The 24,376-nt window shown below is 42.1% G+C and overlaps 1 protein-coding gene across 1 annotated transcript in view; it reads left to right on the forward strand.

Annotated features, from left to right (window-relative positions):
* LOC120021303 (small conductance calcium-activated potassium channel protein 2-like) overlaps positions 1-24,376 on the forward strand; it is a 33,982-nt gene that overhangs the window by 5,056 nt on the left and 4,550 nt on the right. Inside the window, exons 3-6 of the mRNA XM_038965003.1 lie at positions 14,462-14,880; positions 15,265-15,406; positions 15,719-15,829; positions 16,027-16,154. Coding sequence (XP_038820931.1) covers positions 14,462-14,880; positions 15,265-15,406; positions 15,719-15,829; positions 16,027-16,154 — 800 coding nt within the window. The remainder of the gene's footprint in view (positions 1-14,461; positions 14,881-15,264; positions 15,407-15,718; positions 15,830-16,026; positions 16,155-24,376) is intronic.

Here is a 24,376-nt window from a genome sequence, read left to right on the forward strand (position 1 = left end):
TTCTTCGGCTTGCAAGCCTCCCCCTTTTCCCTTCAAACATAACGATGGTCATTATGGCCAAACAGTTCTATTTTTGTTTCATCAGACCAGAGGACATTTCCCCAACAAGTACGATCTTTGTCCCCATGTGCAGTGGCAAACCGTAGTCTGGCTTTGTTATGGCAGTTTTGGAGCAGTGGCTTCTTCCTTGCTAAGCGGCCTTTCAGGTTATGTCGATATAGGACTCGTTTTACTGTGGATATAGATACTTTTGCACATGTTGCCTCCAGCATCTTCACAAGGTCCTTTGCTGTTGTTCTGGGATTGATTTGCACTTGATTTGCACTTTTCGCACCAAAGTACATTCATCTCTAGGAGACAGAACGCGTCTCCTTCCTGAGCGGTATGATGGCTGTGTGGTCCCATGGTGTTTATACTTGCGTACTATTGTTTGTACAGATGAATGTGGTACCTTCAGGCATTTGAAAATTGCTCCCAATGATGAACCAGACTTGTGGAGGTCAACAACAAAAAAATTCTGAGGTCTTGGCTGAATTCTTTTGATTTTCCCATGATGTCAAGCAAAGAGGCACTGAGTTTGAAGGTAGGCCTTGAAATACATCCACAGGTACACCTCCAATTGGCTCAAATAATGTCAATTAGCCTATCAGAAGCTTCTAAAGCCATGACATAATTTTCTGGAATTTTCCAAGCTGTTTAAAAGCACAGTCAACATAGTGTATGTAAACTTCTGACCCACTGGAATTGTGATACAGTGAATTATAAGTTAAATAATCTGTCTGTAAACAATTCTTGGAAAAATGACTTGTGTCATGCACAAAGTAGATGTCCTAACCGACTTGCCAAAACTATAGTTTGTTAACAAGAAATTTGTGGAGTGGTTGAAAAACAAGTTTTAATGACTCCAACCTAAGTATATGTAAACTTCCGACTTCAACTGTACTCTGTCTCTCTGTCTGAACGGGTTGATCATGTTTGCTACCCCATGCACTATATATGATCAGAAACATAGATGTTATATAATTTATATGAGAAACATGTCTCCAGCTAGAGCAATCCAAACAAAGAGAGATTTACTTATGACATTCTCTTTTCATATAGTGGTGCATATTTTTGAATTTCAATTGAATGCTACACTTAGAGAAACTATGTTATCAAGTATTCACTTGATTTCAGATGTAAAGAAAATGTAACCTATAGCTTGAGATTTACTCAGCAAAGTGGCCTCTTAGTGCCTCACTTTGATATCATAAATAAACCATTGCATTCATTTCTTATTGGGCTGAACCTCTCAACCTAATTCCCTAATGAGATTGAGCGATTTGTTTGTCTCAGTTACAAGATATATGTTCCTATCTCCACATTACACAGATTAAATATTGAGCTGGACTCCATTAGTTATATTGAGCATTCTGAAACCAGTAACCAACCCAGGCTGCTTGAACTCCTATAGGAGTGGCAGGTAGCCTAGCAGTTAGAGTGTTGCGTCATTAATCGAAAGGTTGCTCGTTGATTTGCCCTTGAGCAAGGCACTTAACCCTAATTGCTCCAGGGTCGCTGTTGATAATGGCTGACCCTGGCCATGACATCACTCTCCGAGGGTGTCTTGGGGAGTTGGGATATGCAAAAAACACATTACCAATTCACACATGTGTATAATACACAGTTGTACGTGTGTGAAATTGGACAAATATAAGCACCCACCTAATTATTATTATTATACAGTATATCGGTGATTCAATGTAAGTGGTGTATATTGCTGTCCCACCCCCCAAAAAACTATTTAAAAAAACAGTTACGTCTCCAAACTTAGAACATTTATTTACACCATGATATGTTCTAGTTCTATCCAAGGCAATAACAAACATATTGTTAAATTAATATAGTTCAAAGTCAGTGTTTATACACCTATTTCTATTGAGAGGTGGCTGTCCCAATCCGTGACTCCAAAAACTTAATGTTTGAAAATAAAGCAATCAGTGATTCTTTTTAACACTTATTTTAATAGAACATCTTGAGTTTATCTATGATTACACTGAAAGATACTGATCTAATTATTCATTTTGTTTATTTAATTTTTCAAAAACATCGCTGAAAAATGCTGTCTCCACTTTGGATGTCACTACCGAAGCACACACTTTAAAAGACAGTAGAATGAATGTGCCTGAAGAGACAACACTACAAACATCACAAGGAGATGGGATTGCAACCCTCTCCATTATGGCCACATGGTGAGTAGTCGGTCTGCAAACATTTTTAGAAAATAAATGAGCAAATTGGATGAATCTTAATGTGTTTTTAAGAGGGGTCACTACCAAATATCTAATACAGTTGAAGTCGGAAGTTTACATACACCTTAGCCAAATGCATTTATACTCAGTTTTTCACAATTCCTGACATTTAGTCCTACTAAAAATTCCCTGTTTTAGGTCAGTTAGGATCACCACTTTATTTTAAGAATGTGAAATGTTAGAATAATAGTACAGAGAATGATTTATTTCAGCTTTTATTTCTTTGATCACATTCCCAGTGGGTCAGAAGTTTACATACACTCAATTAGTATTTGGTAGCATTGCCTTTAAATTGTTTAACGTGGGTCAAACGTTTTGGCTAGCCTTCCACAAGCTTCCCACAATAAGTTGGATGAATTTTGGCCCATTCCTCCTGACAGAGCTGGTGTAACCGAGTCAGGTTTGTAGGCCTCCTTGCTCACACACGCTTTTTCAGTTCTGCCCACAAATGTTCTATAGAAAAAAAATTGAGGTCAGGGCTTTGTGATGGCCACTCCAATACCTTGACTTTGTTGTTCTTAAGCCATTTTGTCACAACTTTGGACATATGCTTGGGGTCATTGTCCATTTGGAAGACCCATTTGCGACCAAGCTTTAACTTCCCGACTGATGTCTTGAGATGTTGCTTCAATATATCCACATAATTTTCCATCCTCATGATGCCATCTATTTTGTGAAGTGCACCAGTCCCTCCTGCAGCAAAGCACCCCCACGACATGATGCTGCCACCCCCATGCTTCACGGTTGGGATGGTGTTCTTCGGCTTGCAAGCCTCCCCCTTTTCCCTTCAAACATAACGATGGTCATTATGGCCAAACAGTTCTATTTTTGTTTCATCAGACCAGAGGACATTTCCCCAACAAGTACGATCTTTGTCCCCATGTGCAGTGGCAAACCGTAGTCTGGCTTTGTTATGGCAGTTTTGGAGCAGTGGCTTCTTCCTTGCTGAGCGGCCTTTCAGGTTATGTCGATATAGGACTCGTTTTACTGTGGATATAGATATTTTTGTACCTGTTTTCCCCAGCATCTTCACAAGGGATTGATTTGCACTTTTCGCACCAAAGTACGTTCATCTCTAGGAGACAGAACGCGTCTCCTTCCTGAGCGGTATGACGGCTGTCTGGTCCCATGGTGTTTATACTTGCGTACTATTGTTTGTACAGATGAATGTGGTACCTTCAGCCATTTGGAAATTGCTCCCAAGGATGAACCAGACTTGTGGAGGTCTATAATTTATGGTAGATTTCTTTTGATTTTCCCATGATGTCAAGCAAAGAGGCACTGAGTTTGAAGGTAGGCCTTGAAATACATCCACAGGTACACCTCCAATTGATTCAAATGATGTCAATTAGCCTATCAGAAGCTTCTAAAGCCATGACATAATTTTCTGGAATTTTCCAAGCTGTTTAAAAGCACAGTCAACATAGTGTATGTAAACTTCTGACCCACTGGAATTGTGATACAGTGAAATAATCTGTCTATAAACTGTTGTTGGAAAAATTACTAGTGTCATGCACAAAGTAGATGTCCTAACCGACTTGCCAAAACTATAGTTTGTTAACAAGAAATTTGTAGAGTGGTTGAAAAACGAGTTTTAATGACTCCAACCTAAGGTTATGTAACTTCCGACTTCAACTGTATATCAAGAAATATGTAAAGTATGATTTTAGGACTCAAATATGTTTGCTGTACACTGCATTCTGAAAGTATTGAGACCCCTGGACTTTTTCCACATTTTGTTACGTTACATCCTTATTCTAAAATTGATTTAAGCATTTTTATTTCCTCAACAATCTACACACAATACCCATTTTTTGCAAATGTATAAAAAAAATTAAAAACACACATTTACATAAGTATTCAGACCCTTTACTTAGTAATTTGTTGAAGCACCTTTGGCAGCGATTACAGCCTCAAGTCTACTTGGGTATGGCGCTACAAGCTTGGCACACCTGTATTTGGGTAGTTTCTCCCATTCTTCTCTGCAGATCCTCTCAAGCTCTGTCAGGTTGGATGGGGAGCGTCACTGCACAGCTATTTTCAGGTCTCTCCAGAGATGTTCGATCAGGTTCAAGTCTGGGCTCTGGCTGGGTCACTCAAGTACATTCATAGACTTGTCCCGAATCCACTCCAGCGTTGTCTTGGCTGTGTGCTTAGGGTCGTTGTCCTGTTGGAAGGTGAACCTTCGCCCCAGTCTGAGGTCCTGAGCGCTCTGGAGCAGGTTTTCATCAAGGATCTCTCTGGACTTTGCTCTGTTCATCTTTCCCTCAAGCCTGACTAGTCTCCCAGTCCCTGCCGCTGAAAAACATCCCCACAGCATGATGCTGCCACTACCATGCTTCACCGTAGGGATGGTGCCAAGTTTCCTCCAGATGTGATGCTTGGCATTCAAGCCAAAGAGTTCAATCTTGGTTTCATTGGACCAGAGAATCTTGTTTCTCATGGTCTGAGAGTCCTCGTTGCCTTTTGACAAACTCCAAGCGGGCTGTCATGTGCCTTTTACTGAAGAGTGGCTTCTGTCTGGCCACTCTACCATAAAGGCCTGATTGGTTGAGTGCTGCAGAGATGGTCGTCCTTCTGGAAGATCCTCCCATCCCCACAAAGGAAGTCTGGAGCTCTGCCAGAGTGACCATCTGGTTCTTGGTCACCTCCCTGACTAAGGCCCTTCTCCCCCAATTGCTCAGTTTGGCCGGGTGGCCAGCTCTAGGAAGAGTCTTGGTGGTTCCAAACTTCTTCCATTTAATAATGATGGAGGCCACTGTGTTCTTGGGGACTTTTGGTACCCTTCCCCAGATCTGCGCCTTGACACAATCCTGTCTCAGAGCTCTATGACAATTCTTTCGACCTCATGGCTTGGTTTTTGCTCTGACATGCACTGTCAACTGTGAGACCTTATAGACAGGTGTGTGCCTTTCCGAATCATGTCCAATCAATTGAATTTACCACAGGTGGACTCCAATCAAGTTGTAGAAACTGTAACGATATTCCTCCTCCTCTTCATACGAAGAGGAGGAGTAGTGATTCGACCAAAATGCAGCGTGGTTATGTGACATAATGATTTATTAAACAAGACGAAGACGAAACGAAATACACTTGATAAACTACAAAACAAATAAACGATGTAGACAGACCTGGACACGAACTTACATATAACGTGAAGAACGCATGAACAGGAAACAGACTACATACAAAACGAACGAACGAACGATACCGAAACAGTCCCGTGTGGCGTAACATACAGACACTGACACAGGAGACAACCACCCACAAACAAACAATGTGACACCACCTACCTTAATATGATTCTCAATCAGAGGAGATGAAAACCACCTGCCTCTAATTGAGAACCATATCAGGTACCCATTAAACCAACATAGAAACACAAAACATAGACTGCCCACCCAAACTCACGTCCTGACCAACTAACACATACAAAACTAACAGAAAACAGGTCAGGAACGTGACAGAAACATCTCAAGGATGATCATTGGAAACAGGATGCACCTCAGCTCAATTTCGAGTCTCATAGCAAAGGGTCTGAATACCTATGTAAATAAAAGTATTTCTGCTTTTTATTTTATAATTTATAAAAAACAGTTTTTGCTTTGTCATTATTAGGGATTGTGTGTAGATTGATGAGGAAAAAAAGAATTTAATCAATTTTAGAATAAAGCTGTAACGTAACAAAATGTAGAAAAAGTCAAGGGGTCTGAATACTTTCCGAATGCACTGTACATCTTTTCAAATTAAAGATCACCAGCCGTATGTTAGCTATAGGGATTCTTTAATGTCCAAAATAAGACAAAATTGTCCAAAATGAAATGGTTACATTCGAAACAATTGACACCATAGAGATGATGGATTCTGTTGACAGCCTCAATGAAGTGCCTGTGCTGTCTCCAATTTAAAGTTGCATGCTCTACCAACTGATCTACAGAGGACCACCATGTGTGTAGTGGACAAGTGCACACTTCAGGAAAAGGTGTAGAGTATTGAGATGCATAGCCAGCAGTGGGGCTCCAACCATCCAACAGCTCAAACATTGACATCTATTTGGCCAAAACATATTGACATCTATAATGTGCTATACTGTACTCTACTGTACCCTACTCTATGGTTTCTACTGTACTGTGCTTTACTGTAACCTACTGTACTGTAGTGTAGTGTGCTCCACTACATTGTGCTCTAATTTATTGTACTCGTACTGTACTCTACTGTACTGTGCTCTACTTTACTCTACTTGAGTTTCTTACAATTGAAGAAAGGGCCCATGGACTCTTTATCCAGTGGTCGTGATCTTGAGACCACTCAAGACCACATAAATTCAGTCTTTAACTTGTCATGTTCTCATGGGCCTGGATCTTGGGACCAATATCCTGGTATAAATCTTGGCTCCTGGATATGAACTTACTCCTTGGTTTACAAACTAAAGCAAAGATTGTCTATTATATTGACAAGATATTTGAGTGACCGCTCTAACAATGTAAATATATGTCCTTAGAGATGGAACGTAGATGGGAGGAGGCAAGATCAGGTGGGACCATTCTAGCCAATAAGAGGGCAGATACACGTGTGAACAACAGGCCACAGAGATAGATAGAAGACTCATCTTTGTATCTGTGCCATTATAGCATCTGTGGCAGCATGGGCAGCACCATTGAAGCTATCTACATTTTAAAGCAGGAGTTGGAATCAAAATTATTGGTTTATATAATTCCTTTCTGTTCCTTTTTAAACCTCTGAAATATTTTTTATTAAAAACATTTAGCTCCACATTAAATTACTTCCGATAGAGCAGCTTGCTTTGGAGGGGGCAAGCTATTTACATGCATTGGACAGACGAGAGAGCAACAGAGGGTGGAGGAGGCGGCTTGGCTTGAAGCGCTGGGCATCTTATATGAATTAGGCCCACATAATTATACCTACTGAGGACCAGTTCTGTATCTTTGAACTTCAGAGCTGGCTTAACGTTGAACCAACTAGCTAGGTAAACTCAGCAAAAAATAAATAAATGTCCTCTCACTGTCAACTGTGTTCATTTTCAGCAAACTTAACATGTGTAAATATTTGTATGAACATAACAAGACTCAACAACTGAGACAAACTGAACAAGTTCCACAGACATGTGACTAACAGAAATGGAATAATGTGTCCCTGAACAAAGGGGGGGTCAAAATCAAAACTAACAGTCAGTATCTGGTGTGGCCACCAGCTGCATTAAGTACTGCAGTGCATCTCCTCCTCATGGACTGCACCAGATTTGCCAGTTATTGTTGTGAGATGTTACCCCACACTTCCACCAAGACACCTTCAAGTTCCTGGACATTTCTGGGGGGAATGGCCCTAGCCCTCACCCTCTGATCCAACAGGTCCCAGACGTGCTCAATGGGATTGAGATCCGGGCTCTTTGCTGGCCATGGCAGAACACTGACATTCATGTCTTGCAGGAAATCACGCACAGAAAGAGCAGAATGGCTGGTGGCATTGTCATGCTGGAGGGTCATCTCAGGATGAGCCTGCAGGAAGGGTACCACATGAGGGAGGAGGATGTCTTCCCTGTAACGCATAGCGTTGAGATTGCCTGCAATGACAAGAAGCTCAGTCCGATGATGCTGTGAGACACACTGCCCCAGATGAGTCGCGGTTTTGTCTCACCAGGGGTGATGGTCGGATTCGCGTTTATCTATCTGAGCATTACACCGAGGCCTGTACCTTGGAGCAGGATCGATTTGGAGGTGGAGGGTCCGGGGCAGTGTGCCATGGTCTGGGGCAGTGTGTCACAGCATCATCGGACTGAGCTTCTTGTCATTGCAGGCAATCTCAATGCTATGGGTTACAGGGAAGACATCCACCTCCAAATCGATCCCGCTCCAAGGTACAGGCCTCAGTGTAACACTCATTCCTTCGAAGATAAACACAAATCCGACCATCACCCCTGGTGAGACAAAACCGCGACTCGTCAGTGAAGAGCACTTTTTGCTAGTCCTGTCTGGTCCAGCGACGGTGGGTTTGTGCCCATAGGCGACGTTGTTGCCGGTGATGTCTGGTGAGGACCTGCGTTACAACAGGCCTACAAGCCCTCAGTCCTGCCTCTCTCAGCCTATTGCGGACAGTCTGAGCACTGATGGAGGGATTGTGCATTCCTGGTGTACTCGGGCAGTTGTTGTTGCCATCCTGTACCTGTCCCACAGGTGTGATGTTCGGATGTACCGATCCTGTGCAGGTGTTGTTACACGTGGTCTGCCACTGTGAGGACGATCAGCTGTCCGTCCTGTCTCCCTGTAGCTCTGTCTTAGGCGTCTCAGAGTATGGTCATTGCAATTTATTGCCCTGGCCACATCTGCAGTCCTCATGCCTCCTTGCAGCATGCCTAAGGCACGTTAACGCAGATGAGCAGGGACCCTGGGCATCTTTCTTTTGTTGTTCTTCAGAGTCATTAGAAAGGCCTCTTTGGTGTCCTAGATTTTCATAACTGTGACCTTAAATTGCCAACCGTCTGTAAGCTGTTAGTGTCTTAACGACCGTTCCACAGGTGCATGTTCATTAATTGTTTATGGTTCATTGAACAAGCATGGGAAACAGTGTTTAAACACTTTACAATGAAGATCTTTAAAGTTATTTGGATTTTTACGAATTATCTTTGAAAGACAGGGTACTGAAAAAGGGACGTTTATTTTTTTGCTGAGTTTAGCTAGCTAATAAGCTTGTGTATGCAGAGCGGCACCAGAATTAAAATAAAAACACGTCTTACCTTTTAGTAGCTAATAAATCCAATATGAAACGTGGTGTCTATAGTATCCTTAACTAGCATTGAAAGGTTAATCCATTCTTCTCTAATAAAAAATCTTTCCCCCTAATTTCTGAATCACGCTTGTAACGTCAGTAGGCTACTAGACTATGCTTCAGAGGGGAGGGGTGGGTTGCCTACACACACACACACACACAGCCAAAGATTTTCAGTCGGCAGGTAGGCAGACACAAGAATACGTTTCTGCGTGACAGAGTGAGGGCTTTGCCTTGGCGCTTTGTTGCATTTTTTGTGGGACTGGAAAAAAATGCCTGGGACATAAAATAACGTTATTAACCAGTTCCCATGCTTTTAAAATAATGGTTCTGTTCCGGAAGTATATATAATTTTGATTTGTGGTTCTGATTCTGTTCCTCTAAAAATGTAGTTATTTTCTGGTTTTCGGTTCTGTTCCCTAAACCGGTTCCAACCCCTATTTTAAAGTATTCCATTTTCTTATTCTTCATTGGCTGATTTCTCCCAACTCATAGGAATCCCCACCCAGTTGACTACTTTTAAATGGTGGAAGCCCTCAATGGCAATGTCTATAACAAAACAAATGATTTCCATCTAGATATCCCTATATATCTCAATGATTGACACTTGATACTGAGACGCCTGTTATTTTGCCCAAATAAAGATAGGTAAAGTGTTCATTTAAACATCTAACAACATAATTCATTAGTTGCATAAGTTATTCAATGAATCAACAAGTTTCAGATTCATACAATCAACATTGAACATTTTACAGAGAACAATAGAGATTATATTTCTCTAAATTCCAATTTAAAGCTTTTGAAAATCTGGTTAAAAGCATGTTTTTACTACTTTGTTAATTTGGTATCCAAATAAAATGTCAAAAATTAATCTGTAATTAATCGGTTTATCCCTTTATTGCAACCTTTTACTATTACATTTAGTGGGGTGGTAAGGTACTCAGGTAAATATTTCAAATATGCAATACAAACAAAGTGTGTGAGTTATATACTGTATACAGTATGTCTACCTGACATACTGTATGTTGGAAGACGTGTACTGAAGGTTTGGGAGAAATAGGATACAAATGTGCATTGTATTCCGACCCCCAAATTACACCACTTCTATAGGAAAGAAGACCGACTGAGGAATGGGATGACCTCAGGGCCTCCTTAATGGTGTCGTCTGGGCAAAAATGTCAGCACAGTGGCACAGGCTCACCTTGGCCGGCACGGGTGAAACTTCCCCATGATGAGCAGAGGAATGCTCCCTTAATGATTAAACACTATTTGTATCCATCAGATGACAAGTCATCCGTCTGAGAGCAGCCACTGGACTGTGGCAGGAGGCTATATTTAAAGAGCGATTGGCCTTGGTTAGAATCGGTCACTCTGGCTCTCTGTTTCCAACCACCATTGTACATTGCATGGGCTCGGCTTGTAGGACACCATGTGTAGCGACACCGCTCTTTCTCTCTGTTATACAATGTGTGTGTGTGTGTGTGTGTGTGTGTGTGTGTGTGTGTGTGTGTGTGTGTGTGTGTGTGTGTGTGTGTGTGTGTGTGTGTGTGTGTGTGTGTGTGTGTGTGTGTGTGTGCGCGTGCATGTGTGCTTTGTTGCCCTCTCCTATAAATATAATTTTCTAATGTGCTTTTGTGTGTGTGGTCCACTGGTCCATGTGGGTGAAATGACTCTTAGCCCTGCAGGATTTGAGCTGAGTGACCTGAGAGTTTGTTTGGCTCATCAACGGGGCTTTTCTATTCCTCTGTCCCTCTCTGGCCCTTCTCTGGTATGCTCTTTATTAGGCCATGGATCATAGGACGGACTATTGTTGTAGCATTGAGGGTCTTTTAAACTTCGTAAGCCATAAACCCCTTCAATCTAGTTTATTCTAGCAGGATATAACCTGGACAAGTTATCAATTATGTGCATATGATATACTGTAGAAAGAGACATGAATGCTGTCCCTTATGCCACATACATAATTCCAGGTTATCAGCTGCAGATGTAAGTTATACACCACCCCCCTCTCATAACTAGTGCTTCTGCTACTGGCATGGAATATTTAATGCTGAGAGGTAAAGAGCTCGAGTATTGTATTTCAGGTCCTCCATTACCATAATTGCTTTTACCAACCAAGTAGGCTTTCCTTATGTAACCGAGTTTTAAATGTTTAATTACAATTGTTTTAAAGCAACAAACTTTCAAAACACTTTTGTCACATGAAGTTGTTGCCATTATTATTTATTAAAATGAGAGCTTTTTGTGCTGTGTGCAGACGATATTGTGTTTGAGCTGTTTTGATGGCTTAGGTCTGTGAGTAAGATAGCGTCTGTCACAACACATTGGAGTAACAGCTTGCGTTTCCATGTCTAAATTACATTCACTTGGAACGGCTTAACAAGCAGGGCTATACCAACAGAGAACCTGGTTAGTGTTACAGCGTCTCTCAGCCTCAGTCTGACAGATGTCAGTGCTCTCAAGGAGCTAGATGTTGTTACGTATGGGCAAAAGGTTCTTTAGTTGTGTGCTTTAAAATGATCTTTGTGGGGGAACCTTTAAATGTGTTGCTTTGATGAATGAATTGGGTAGAGATGTTGCGTGGGAGTGTTTTGTACACGTAACTGCTTGGAATTTCCTGTAGCTGTCTGTGGGAAGCGTTTGGCCTGCAGGTTAGCTTTAATGAGAGTGTGAAATTTGCCCGGATGTTCAAGTGGAATGTTCTTTGTGTGGCAATGTGGTGTAGGTGGCTGTAGTGTCAGTGTGCCTGTGGGATTGGAGGGCTGTAGTATGTGCAGTGCACGCGGGTGTGTGTGTGTGTCTGGTGTGGGTGGCACTATAACGCAAATTCCTGGAGGTGTACATTTGTTATTTTCAGGGTGTCCTTGAGCTAAAGATGTGGAATAAAAGCTTTCTTTGGCAGTGGAATATATATATATATATATATATATATATATATATATATATATATATATATAGATAGTTGAATGATTCAAGATTCAAGATTTTGTCATGTATTATTATCTCTAAATACATCTCATCGATCCCATTTACGCATCCAGGAATGGGACAGCACTTTTTTCCACCATCAAGGATCCCGGAGTTATACTAAATGGGGGTTAATTGGCAGGATGTCAAGTCATAATGTGCGACTTCACTTATTTATCTCCCAATTTTTTGTGTTCATCAGGAAATCTGAATGATTAAACATTCTGATGTTTTTGACTGATCTGCTAACACATTTGGCTGATATGTGATGGATTTCAGACTTCTTCTTTTTTTGTTTGATATTAATTAATCCTGAATTTAAAATGTTCTTTAATTCTTATTTAGTGGTTCAGATCACTAATGTGTTGCATAGAGAGGAGCCATGAGAAGCACATACTTTACAGGACCAATTACAGATACTCAAACAGAACCAGAAAGAAAACGCTGTTTGAAAAGTCAGAAGAAAGATCAAAAACATATTTGCATAATCTTATTCCCCACACACCGGAGGGCCAGATGTCTCTAGACGCAGCACCATTCATTTAATCACAAAGCATCATATGATGGCTTCAGTTAAAATGTGGTTTGTCATTTGTTGTATTTTCCTTCATATTGAATGGCATATAGGCACGATGGATATACCCTAGTGAAAGAAAGCTCTCTGAAATTTGTTGACGGCAACGTTTTGTGAAATATCTCCCGCCAGTTGTGACGGCCCCATACACAACCCAAAAATCGAGGTGATTGAGTGCAGGGAGGGAGCGGCTGAGTGTATATTTTGGACTATCGGCATTGCGTGTCAGAGAGGGGAATAATTTGACAACTCTAGAGAGGAACATTAGAGAGGCTCGATTGCATTTAGTCCATCTGCAAAGAAGTATTTAAAAGGATGAGGGGCAGAAGGGAACGCCATACCTAGAGACGGAGGGTAGTAGTAGTTTATCTAGATCACAAACACAGTCAGAGATCACTCTGACTGAATGGCACCGAGAGGTAGGTGGATCTGTTGGTATGGGGCAATAAGGTCATTAGTTCAGGGTAGATGGAAGCTTTGAATCGTGGGACTGTTTTAAAAAATATATTTTTATTTATTTATATAGGCACGTCAGTTACGAACAAATTCATATTTACAATGACGACCTACCAAAAGGCCTGCGGGGATGGGTGCTGGGATTAAAAATATAGGACAAAACACACATCATGGCAAGAGAGACAACACAACACTACATAAAGAGAGACCTAACACAACAACATAGCATGGCAGCAACACATGACAATAAAGCATGGTAGCAACACCACATGACAACAACATGGTAGCAACACAACATGGTAGCAGCACAAAACATGGTAAAAACATTATTGGACATAGACAACAGCACAAAGGCAAGAAGGTAGAGATAACAATACATCACCCGAAGCAGCCACAACTGTCAGTAAGAGTGTCCATGATTAAGTCTTTGAATGAAGAGATGGAGATAAAACTGTCCAGTTTAAGTGTTTTTTGCAGCTCGTTCCAGTCGCTAGCTGCAGCGAACTGAAAAGAGAATCGACCCAGGGATGTGTGTACTTTGGGGACCTTTAACAGAATATGACTGGCAGAACGGGTGTTGTATGTGGAGGATGAGGGCTGCCGTAGATATCTCAGATAGGGGGGAGTGAGGCCTAAGAGGGTTTTATAAATAAGCATCAACTAGTGGGTCTTGTGACGGGTATACAGAGATGACCAGTTTACAGAGGAGTATAGAGTGCAGTGATGTGTCCTATAAGGAGCATTGGTGGCAAATCTGATGGCCGAAAGGTAAAGAACCTCTAGCCGCTCCAGACACCCTTACCTGCCGATCTATAAATTACGTCTCCGTAATCTAGCATGGTGGAGAGCTTTAGATTGGAGTGAGAGAGATGAAGGGTGTGTCAGGGGAGAAAAGTGGGAAAGGATGAGATGGATAAGGGGTACAGCATGCATGAGTGAGTGTGTAAGAGTTAGAATAGAGGAGAATCATTAAAGGTGTTGAAATCCGTCCACATCGAAGCTCCCAGTAGAGTGGCCTATCTTCTGCTCTGTGGCCAGGCAATACGAGACCTATACTAATGTGGGAGGTGGCAGATGTTCTCATCAGTCTAATGCATTGGAATCGGAAATGATAGCCACATGCAGGAGGTTCCATTGACTTGTGTGACAGATGTTGTGAAGAGTGTAGCGAACGCTGACAGTTAATAATTGGAATCACTGAATGCCAATCAGCCATGACAGAAACTTGAGTTATTGAATTTCCATTGACTGAGTGTGGTAGTAAAGTTTATGGTTTTGATCAATTTAGTCTGATGCCACCATGATTAAAATGCAAGGCTGCATCTAACCAGAGCTTGTTCAGTAACCTCTGTCAGCTTCCCTCTCACCCTCCATCCATGTTGTTATTCAGTTATTCATGGTGGACAATGCAGCAGATGACTGGAGGATAGCCATGACCTACGAGCGGATCTTCTTCATCTGCCTGGAGATCCTGGTGTGCGCCATCCACCCCATCCCAGGGAACTACACCTTCACCTGGACAGCGCGCCTGGCCTTCTCCTACACCCCGTCCAAGACGGACGCAGACGTGGACATCATCCTGTCCATTCCCATGTTCTTACGGCTGTATCTCATCGCCCGAGTCATGCTGCTCCACAGCAAGCTCTTCACAGACGCCTCGTCCCGCAGCATCGGGGCGCTTAACAAGATCAACTTCAACACACGCTTCGTCATGAAGACCCTGATGACCATCTGCCCTGGCACCGTGTTGCTGGTCTTTACCATCTCGTTGTGGATCATCGCTGCGTGGACCGTGAGGGCCTGCGAGAGGTCTGGACCTGCTGCCCTATCGCTGTCACGCTATGCTGCACAAAACACTGCATGAACCATAAATAAGGCTTCATGGTTTGCTGGGGAAACAGGCGTTAACTCGTTATGCGTCATACTTTAGGCTTCCATCCAGATGTAGTGCTCCCTCACACATTCCCAGCAATACCACCATTTTGCATTTAATTCTGATTCTCTGCATGGAAATGTCAAGGGATAGACAATCATGGCCCATAGTTTACATATTGTTAGAAGATATGACAATCTGTTTACACCTTATTTATATTGCACATGAATTAGGCACAGATGTTTCCATAATGTATAAGACGTTTAAGTATTTGGCAAGCTGACTCCAGTCTGACACTTATCTGGAACCTTCCATTCCAGATACCATGACAACATGGACATAACCAGCAACTTTCTAGGAGCCATGTGGTTGATATCAATCACTTTTCTAACCATTGGATATGGGGATATGGTACCCAACACTTACTGTGGAAAAGGAGTCTGTCTCCTCACTGGTATTATGGTGAGCCCTACTGCAGAAATGATATTACATTCTCATGCCACAGCTGTGCTCTCTTTTGCAGTGCTGCTTATGAGGTTTTATCTTTAAATCCAGCCCTTATGTGTCTTATGACTTTTTTTAAACCTGCCAATATTTATTTTTTAAATCTCTGGTGGGGTGGCAGTGTGGATACATTCATATTCAGAGGATATCAGAAGTCAGAATCTGTGATTTCCTTTTTGTTTATAGCATAATTTCCTATTATTCCAATAAGGTAAATTGAACTGACTAAATACAGGCAACCTGTAACAGTCTGTTTGTTGTTCCTCCCAGGGAGCCGGCTGCACAGCCTTGGTAGTGGCTGTGGTTGCAAAGAAACTGGAGTTAACCAAAGCTGAAAAACATGTTCATAATTTTATGATGGACACCCAGCTGACAAAAAGAGTGAGTAAATACTTCACTTGCATGTCGTTTTAAGTGTAAACATTTGAAAGAATAATCTCAGCTCCCCCGTTTCTCCGTTGTGTTCTATTTCAGGAAGACCAAGCATGGTTGAAAATGAGTACAGTATGTTTTCGATTACATGAGTAGTATTTTGTTTACCGTGAACAGTGTTTCTAACCCTACTCTTTGTGTGCCAGGTGAAAAACACAGCTGCAAATGTACTGAGGGAGACCTGGCTCATCTACAAGAACACCAAACTCGTGAGGAAGATGGACCATGCCAGAGTCAGGAAGCACCAGAGGAAATTCCTCCAAGCCATTCATCAGTAGGTACCCTGCCTGAAACGCTGCTGGCAGTGTGGTAAATACTTATTACACACTGGTATCTACAGTCCCACACTTTGTCCTACATACAGTATCATAGATACTAATACGAACCTGAGATCTGAATTGTTTGACACCTGTAGCCCAAATCTGTATTTACAATGTGGAATGTTGACCTTTTTTCTTTTGTTGTTTCTCATTTCACCCCATTGTTTTGTAATATTGATAAGTTGGAATGGAGTCGGGAAATATTTAGTCCCAAAACATGTCAGTAGTGCCCTAACAGCTCTTGAGAAGGAATTAATTATAGTAGCAGTCATGCTAGCTATATTAGTATTCACAAGAATGTCTAGAAACCAACCCTCATAGGTCAATTATTTAACATCAAAGTTGACTTGGTAGCAAGAGAATTCTGATACTAACTGTTAAATTCTATGTTATAATATAATGGTGTCATAGTGGTGTTACTAGCTCAAATGTGGTAGGAATAGTAGTCATTCAATCTTTTTATTGAAAGAAATGTACTTATTAGATCAGAAGAATGTAAAAGGACTGGGAGCTCTCTCTCAATTGCAGATAACTTATCTGCATTTAATTACTGCTTGTGCAATCCAGTATCTTCAAAACAACTCTAAACCATTTTAACCACAACCTAAACTAAACTCTTGGGGACCATTTTCATTCTCCTGCCTTCTCAGTGATGACAGGAAAACTTCTCTCTGCCCACCCCCTATCTCATCCCGCATCACCATGATGTAAGGGCCTGCCAGTTCTATTGCATGTCAACATGACTGTTGTGTATCTAAGATCGGAGTCAGATGTCATGCTGACCTCTTGGCCTACACATCCGTGTGGTTCCTTTAGTCCTGTATGATCAGTCAGTTACTTGTCAGGGAGTCTCTTAGACAGTCTCTGCTCTCTATCTCCAAAACCCTATTGATGTTAATGTTCTTCACTTTTTATAAACCTAAGCCTACTTTTACCACTATTTCCCACCTTTTAACTAAGCGACTGACTATCATATGAAACTCAATGAGATATTTCTTCTTTTTGAGATCAGGTTTGGTTGAAATTATTATTATGATTAGGGTCAGATTATATTCATATGCTCTAGTGAAACTGTTCTTTGTTTTGATATATTTTTCTGTGTTGTATGTTTTATCTGTGTTAACTGAACTGTGTGGTCTCCTGTGTGCAGCTTTTAATTTGCTCATGATAAAAAAAATGATATGCAATGACGACATTAAAATATTTGATTCTTGAAAGGGAGTATTGGCTTCTGCAACCCCCATCCAAAATGCAGCTGTTTTATAGGCTTCTGTCATAGTTGCTCGGGCAGGGTTATTATGTCCTCAGGCTATTTGTGGTAATGACAGCATATCATGTCGACCTCCTCTTCTCTAGGACGAGCAAATAATAGGAAACCCTCAGAGTTTAGGCAGAATCTCCACAGGACCAGATTCAGCTGTAAAACGCCACTTCCACCACTTTGTTCAAGGGCATATCCATCTCCCCCTTTGTACAGGCTCAGTAAGCTGTATTAAGAGGGAGTCGGTCTTAGCAGAGAAGTTGTGGTTCAGAGAGCACCTCCTGGTGTGTGCTAAGTCAAGTGATGCCTGTGGCCTCAGCTGCAGGGTTCAGCTCCAAGTGTGGGTTGCCTGAGTGGATGTACTCACACCGTGTGTTGGGATGAGTCAGTGGCCACATACAGGGTCTGCCTGGGAGCACGCTCATCCCTCAAGTGGAGGGCTGGAGAGGGGTCAGTGACCTGTCTTGAGGCAATTGCGGTGGGAAAAGTAAGAATAGTTCCTATGCCTGAGCTGGATCAATCACCCTGTAAGATCTTCCACCAATGTAGGGGACAGATCTGAGGGGAGGAGGAGGTAACTTTGTTCTTCTGAAGTGAGGCTTTTTCAATGGTGTGATCCTGGGGAAAACCTAGGTAAATGTTAGCTAGAGAACTTGTCAGCCTGCCACGGCTGCCTGTCTGGTCATTGGTTCTCTCAGTGAGGCTGGTCTTACATACAGTACTGCATGCCTGATAAGCTTGGCCGGCTGGAGGGTTAGGACAGGACCTCGGGGAGTAGCTAGCAGGGGCCGGACCAGAATAATGTGACAGGAAAATTGAAGTTTTAAACCCGATGATTCCATCTGTGATGGCCTGAGGTGAGGCATAGCTGTGAGGTGCTGCTGATGGTGATAGTGATGATGGTCTGAAGTTGATGTTAGTGTTGTGATTTTTATGTGTTATTGTTGTTATTCAAAATGTCAGCAGTGGGATTGGGGTTGCAGTACCCAGGCCTGAGCAGGAGACTGATCCTGCCATCTGGACACATTTATCTGATGTTGTAATAATTATTTTGTCTATTTTATGTTTCCTTTTTTTCCTGTTTGTGTCGACACAATGCAATAGAGCTCGAAAGTAAGTCTTCGCCTAACATGTAGCTACAGATATGGTGTGTGCATGCAAATGAGAGCTTGTCTTTTTGACTCAATGATGTGACTAAAAATTTCACTCCCTCATTTGATAAGTGAAATTCATACCACAGCTACACATTTTGATTTCCCATCGAGCAATGACTGATTAGATAATGTCACATAATGTACATTTGTCTGTAACGCTATATTTCAATTTATATAGCCAGTTACAACACCGTTGTCAAGATTTTAATTTCTCTTTTAGATCTTTAGCTGAACAGCATGATGATAAGGCCAAAATAAGTTAATATAGTGCACTAGCCTACAGAAACTCAGCATGGTCTCTTTAGAGAAACCAAAGACCTCTTGATCAATTCTGCCCTACTTTTTATCTATCAAAGCATTACACATCTGCCAATTAAGCATCAATGCCAACCCCTTCCCTGTGCACCTAATTAATGAGAAGACACATACACTGCTAATGTCCCCATGTAACTTTCCCTTGATGAATTTCAATTATCAGTGATGGAAGGTGTTTTTCTTTCCATTGTTGCATGAATGTGATGAGAATTTGATCTTTAATCAGAAATCCACTGATTAAACTCTAATAATCTGTGCTTTCATGAACCGAAGGATGACCACTGGTGCTTGAGGAGATGAGAAGCTTGCTGTAATAACTACAGAATAGAACATATATGTCCAGGTTAATGCTTACTCCCCCATCAATCTGCCTTAGCTACATTAACCAGGGCTAGGGGTCATCTTTCGGCTTGTGAAACCATTGTGACGCCTGTAACATTTGCATTTCCTCCATTTTTCTCTTGGATGACTGGTAGCAATAAAGACAGTGGCCATTATGACTACCAGCAGAATTCACCGATTTTAGGAAGACGCATTTGACATGCACTGAGCTATCCACACTCATTAGTCTAGCGTAATGGCTCGTAACACCCTTAGTGGTGTGATGCATTTGCCTACAACTAGCATGATGCATGTACACAACCAGATGTCTTCCAATATGTTGGAGAAGATTTTTTTGCAGGCACACAGATCGTCCTCTTTATAATGACATCACCCTTGCACTCTTAGAGGCAGGGAGGAAGGTTGTGGTACATGAGGAAGAGATGGAGGCAGGGAGGAAGGTTGTGGTACAGGAGGAAGAGATGGAGGCAGGGAGGAAGGTTGTGGTACAGGAGGAAGAGATGGAGTGGTCCCGTGTGGCTCAGTTGGTAGAGCATGGCGCTTGCAACGCCAGGGTTGTGGGTTCAATTCCCACGGGGGGACCAGGGTTCAATTCCCACGGGGGGACCAGGATGAATATGTATGAACTTTCCAATTTGTAAGTCGCTCTGGATAAGAGCGTCTGCTAAATGACTTAAATGTAAATGTAAATGGAGGCAGGGAGGAAGGTTGTGGTACAGGAGGAAGAGATGGAGGCAGGGAGGAAGGTTGTGGTACAGGAGGAAGAGATGGAGGCAGGGAGGAAGGTTGTGGTACAGGAGGAAGAGATGGAGGCAGGGAGGAAGGTTGTGGTACAGGAGGAAGAGATGGAGGCAGGGAGGAAGGTTGTGGTACAGGAGGAAGAGATGGAGGCAGGGAGGAAGGTTGTGGTACAGGAGGAAGAGATGGAGGCAGGGAGGAAGGTTGTGGTACAGGAGGAAGCGGGACAGGAAGCAGCATGTGTCCGTTAGCTTGGTGACTCAGTGGGGGTGTGAAACAGGGACACGACCTTAGAGGCAAAGGTCGGGGTAAGCCCCCGAGAACTCCTCCTGCTTTAGAGACTCTGTGCTGTAACTGACACAGCGTGAGACTCTCTCCTCCTCAGCACAAATCCCAGTAGTAAGACAGGCAGGGCAGAGCAGAGTCAGGCAGCAGAACGGCCTGCACATTACACTGAAGACTAATTAGCATCAGTCTTCCTACAGCGAGGTAAACAGGTCAAGACAAAGATAGCAACCGCAAAAAAATATATGGTGCAGCACAGTTGATATTGCCTTAAAGGGGTCATCTGTGATTGCTACATCAATTTTTTAAACTTTTAAATGAATTAAATATTCCCATTGATTCTTGAAGAACATCAACTAATCCCATGAGGCATTGATAAGTTAACTGTCGTACCCCATTAGAACCCAAAATATAAGCTTGTTTTACTACAGATTTGCTCCATGTCATTTCAGCAAGCCATGATACCCACCATCTCAGATTGTTCTTGAAATCGTTTCTGTAGTTAGAAACAGGTAAGATTAGCATTCCTGAAACATTATCTTGTTGAAATGTAATTTGATTGCAGAGCAATTAAGCAAATTGATTGCACCCAAATTGGCCATTTAAATGTATAGGATTCAGAGTGGCGAAGCGGTCTAAGGCACTGCATCGAATCCAGGCTGTATCACATCCGGACGTGATTGGGAGTGCCATAGGGCGGTGCACAATTGGCCCAGCGTCCCCCAGGTTTGGCCGGAGTAGGCCGTCATTGTAAATAAGAATTTGTTCTTAACTGACTTGCCTTGTTAAATAAAAAATATATAATTTTCAATAATAATAGTACGCAACATCCGATTTGGACCTAACTTCTACTGATGAGTAAGACATGAGGAATCCCCCCAAAATGCCAAAAGCCACCCATTGACACCCCACACCCCATGCCAATCCCACTCCAATGACCAGTGTACAGTATCAGTTTTCTATGATTGACAAGTAGTATCACGCTGCAGCATGGAGTATTGCTTCTCCATAATATGTAATGTATTCATTGTGAATCTGGTCATGTTTTTCTCCTCTGTTCAGAGGAATTAGTTATTAAAGTCACTTGCATCATTTCACATAAAGTAGTATGAAAGTATAGGGATTTGACCACTAGATGCTGTGGTTCCTGCTATCCCGCCACACCCTTTTATTCATTTTGCTGGTCTCTTGTGTTTATTAAATACTGTATATCACAACATTTCCTTTGCAACTTTGGGTAGAAAACCAATAGATTTGGCTTATGATGAAAATACATTGCAGTCATCGTCACAATTCAAGCCAGTCCTCCATGAAAACAATTCAGTTTATCCTTCTTTTACGCTTAATCTGTGTCCAGGAAATGGCCCCTTTGTATGTGGTTTATTCCCTTTGAAAAAATTCTGGATTCGTTACTGTTAGACCAGTCCTTGTGAACAAGCAAACCATTAGGCTACAGCATTTCTGATGGCTTCAATGTTATGGTCTCTAATGGTCTTCATGGGTAACAGTCCCAAACACACACTGTATAGTGTTTTGCAATGGTAATAGTATTGGGTTAAATGGCAATGCCACTAATCACAATACATATAGAGCTGTTTCCTGATAACTGTATTGATAAACATAAGACTGCCATGCAATGTATTATTTTATTAGGATTGTCACAACATTTTAGTCACTAGCCCATTTCTCCATCAAGGTTCTGGGCTTGTTGGAAAAGTCTTCATATGAGAATTGCGCCATACAGATAGCCCTCTCAGATAGATGCCACTTGTTGGACTATTCAAGGAGAGTTGGGTTGAAGCATTAGGTTGCTAAAAGAAGGGCAAACTGAATTGCGTTTTTGGAGGGCTGGCTTGAATTGTGAGGTTGACCAGACAATTTATTTTCATAATGAGCCAAATATATATGTAACAGTATAACTTTAGTACGTCCCCTCGCCCCGACACGGGCGCGAACCAGGGACCCTCTGCACACATCAACAACTGACACCCACGAAGCGTCGTTACCCATCGCTCCACAAAAGCCGCGGCCCTTGCAGAGCAAGGGGCAACACTACTAATAGGTTTCAGAGCAAGTGACGTAACTGATTGAAACGCTAGTAGCGCGTACCCGCTAACTAGCTAGCCATTTCACATCCGTTACACTCACCCCCCTTTCAACCTCCTCCTTTTCCGCAGCAACCAGTGATCCGGGTCAACAGCATCAATGTAACAGTCTAACTTTACGTCGTCCCCTCGCCCCGACACGGGCGCGAACCAGGGACGCTCTGCACACATCGACAACAGTCACCCACGAAGCAGCGTTACCCATCGCTCCACAAAAGCCGCGGCCCTTGCAGAGCAAGGGGCAACCCTACTTAATGTCTCAGAGCAAGTGACGTAACTGATTGAAATGCTACTAGCGCGCACCCGCTAACTAGCTAGCCATTTCACATCCGTTACATATAGGTTTTCTACCCAAAGTTGCAAAGGAAATGTGATCTATTTAATAAACACAAGAGACCAGCAAAATTGATGTGTGGTGGTATAACAGGAACAGCGGAATTTAGTGGTCAAAGCCTAGTACTTTCCTATTACGTTATGGTAAATAATGCAAGCAACTTCAATTACTAATTTCTCTGAAAAGGGGACAAAAACATAACCAGTGAATACATTACATAGTATGGAAAAGTAATACTCCAAGCCACAGCTTCATGCTACTTGTCAAACATAGAGAACTGATACTGTATACTGGTTGTTGGTGTGGGATTGGCATGATTTCTTTTTTTGGGGGGGGGGGATTCCTTGTGTCTTACTCATTGGTAGGAAGAAGTTTGGTCCAAATGTTGGGTACTATAGTTATTGAATGGCCAATTTGGATGCAAACAATTAGCTTTTTTAAGAGATGAAATTATATTTCAACAAGACAATCTGTCAGGAATGCTAATCGTATCTGTTACTAACTACATAAATGATTTCAGAACAATCTGAGTTGGTGGAAGTGGAAATCCTCTTTCTTGTGCTTTGAGGTAGAACGACCCACCATTGTTTTCAAACAATGTAATTGTAAGCCAACACTGTATAGCCTCAAAACTATAATTTTGATATCATGGATGGTCAGTCCTTGAATCCATAGCGCTGTCTATGAATTTGACTGGTTACATTTCTCCAACCCCATCCCTCAGCTTTTTAAACAGTGGAGGGGTCACACTTTGTTATTGTTTGAACAGCAGATTCTTCCTTTAAAGAATTCAAAGGGGTATTGAAAAGCTTAGCATAGCTGTTTTCCCCCTGATGAATAGCAAAGCAAATAAGAAACTATTGAAAATTCAGGACCGCACAGGAGCATTGAATCACAGAAGGACATAGAATATTGAGTATGAGGGGGCAGGATGCTTTTATATTCTGACCCCAGCTTCCTGCCTGCCTTGTTCATCAACACCATTTGACAGCTTTTGGTCATCCAACCGTGAAATTGAGAATTCTGACAAGTCTAACATCTCAGCTGCACAAACGTTTTAATGCTGATGTCTTTCACACTTTAGTAAATTTTTTATTTTCAATTTGCCAGATTACTTGAACAATAAAAGTGCTGTTTTTGCAATAACATTGGCTACTTGTTTTAGAATGTGCTTCTTCTGGACCATACGGCTACCCCGTCACTAGCTGCTGAGGCATCGTATTTTGCCTGTAGGATCCTTCAGTGGCTCTTGTAGTGCCCCCTGTTGGTCTAACCTGTCATCTAGCTCCACACATCTTTGCCTGTGAACTGGAATGACTAACAATGATGCACCATTGCATGAGAATAGATTCATCTAGCAGTCACTACAGACCCCTCATATTCTTCCCCTTGATCTACTGTGCTGTACACCATCAAATTCACACAGTCCAATTAGACCCGCTAACTCAAAAGCCTATCTCATCAGCTAGTCTGAGAGCATGGGGTTTTATCTGAAAGATAAAAAAAGCTGACCACAAGGGCTATATTACAGTTCTACCTCCAGCTCGTACTGTGTGTTGGTCTCATTCTGATTTAGCATGCAGCACGGGTGGTTGCAGGAAAAAAAGCTCTCCTGTTATCTTGAAAGATCGAGTGTGGTCCT

The sequence above is a fragment of the Salvelinus namaycush genome, chromosome 26 (assembly GCF_016432855.1).
Source record: "Salvelinus namaycush isolate Seneca chromosome 26, SaNama_1.0, whole genome shotgun sequence".
NCBI classification, from domain to species: domain Eukaryota; kingdom Metazoa; phylum Chordata; class Actinopteri; order Salmoniformes; family Salmonidae; genus Salvelinus; species Salvelinus namaycush.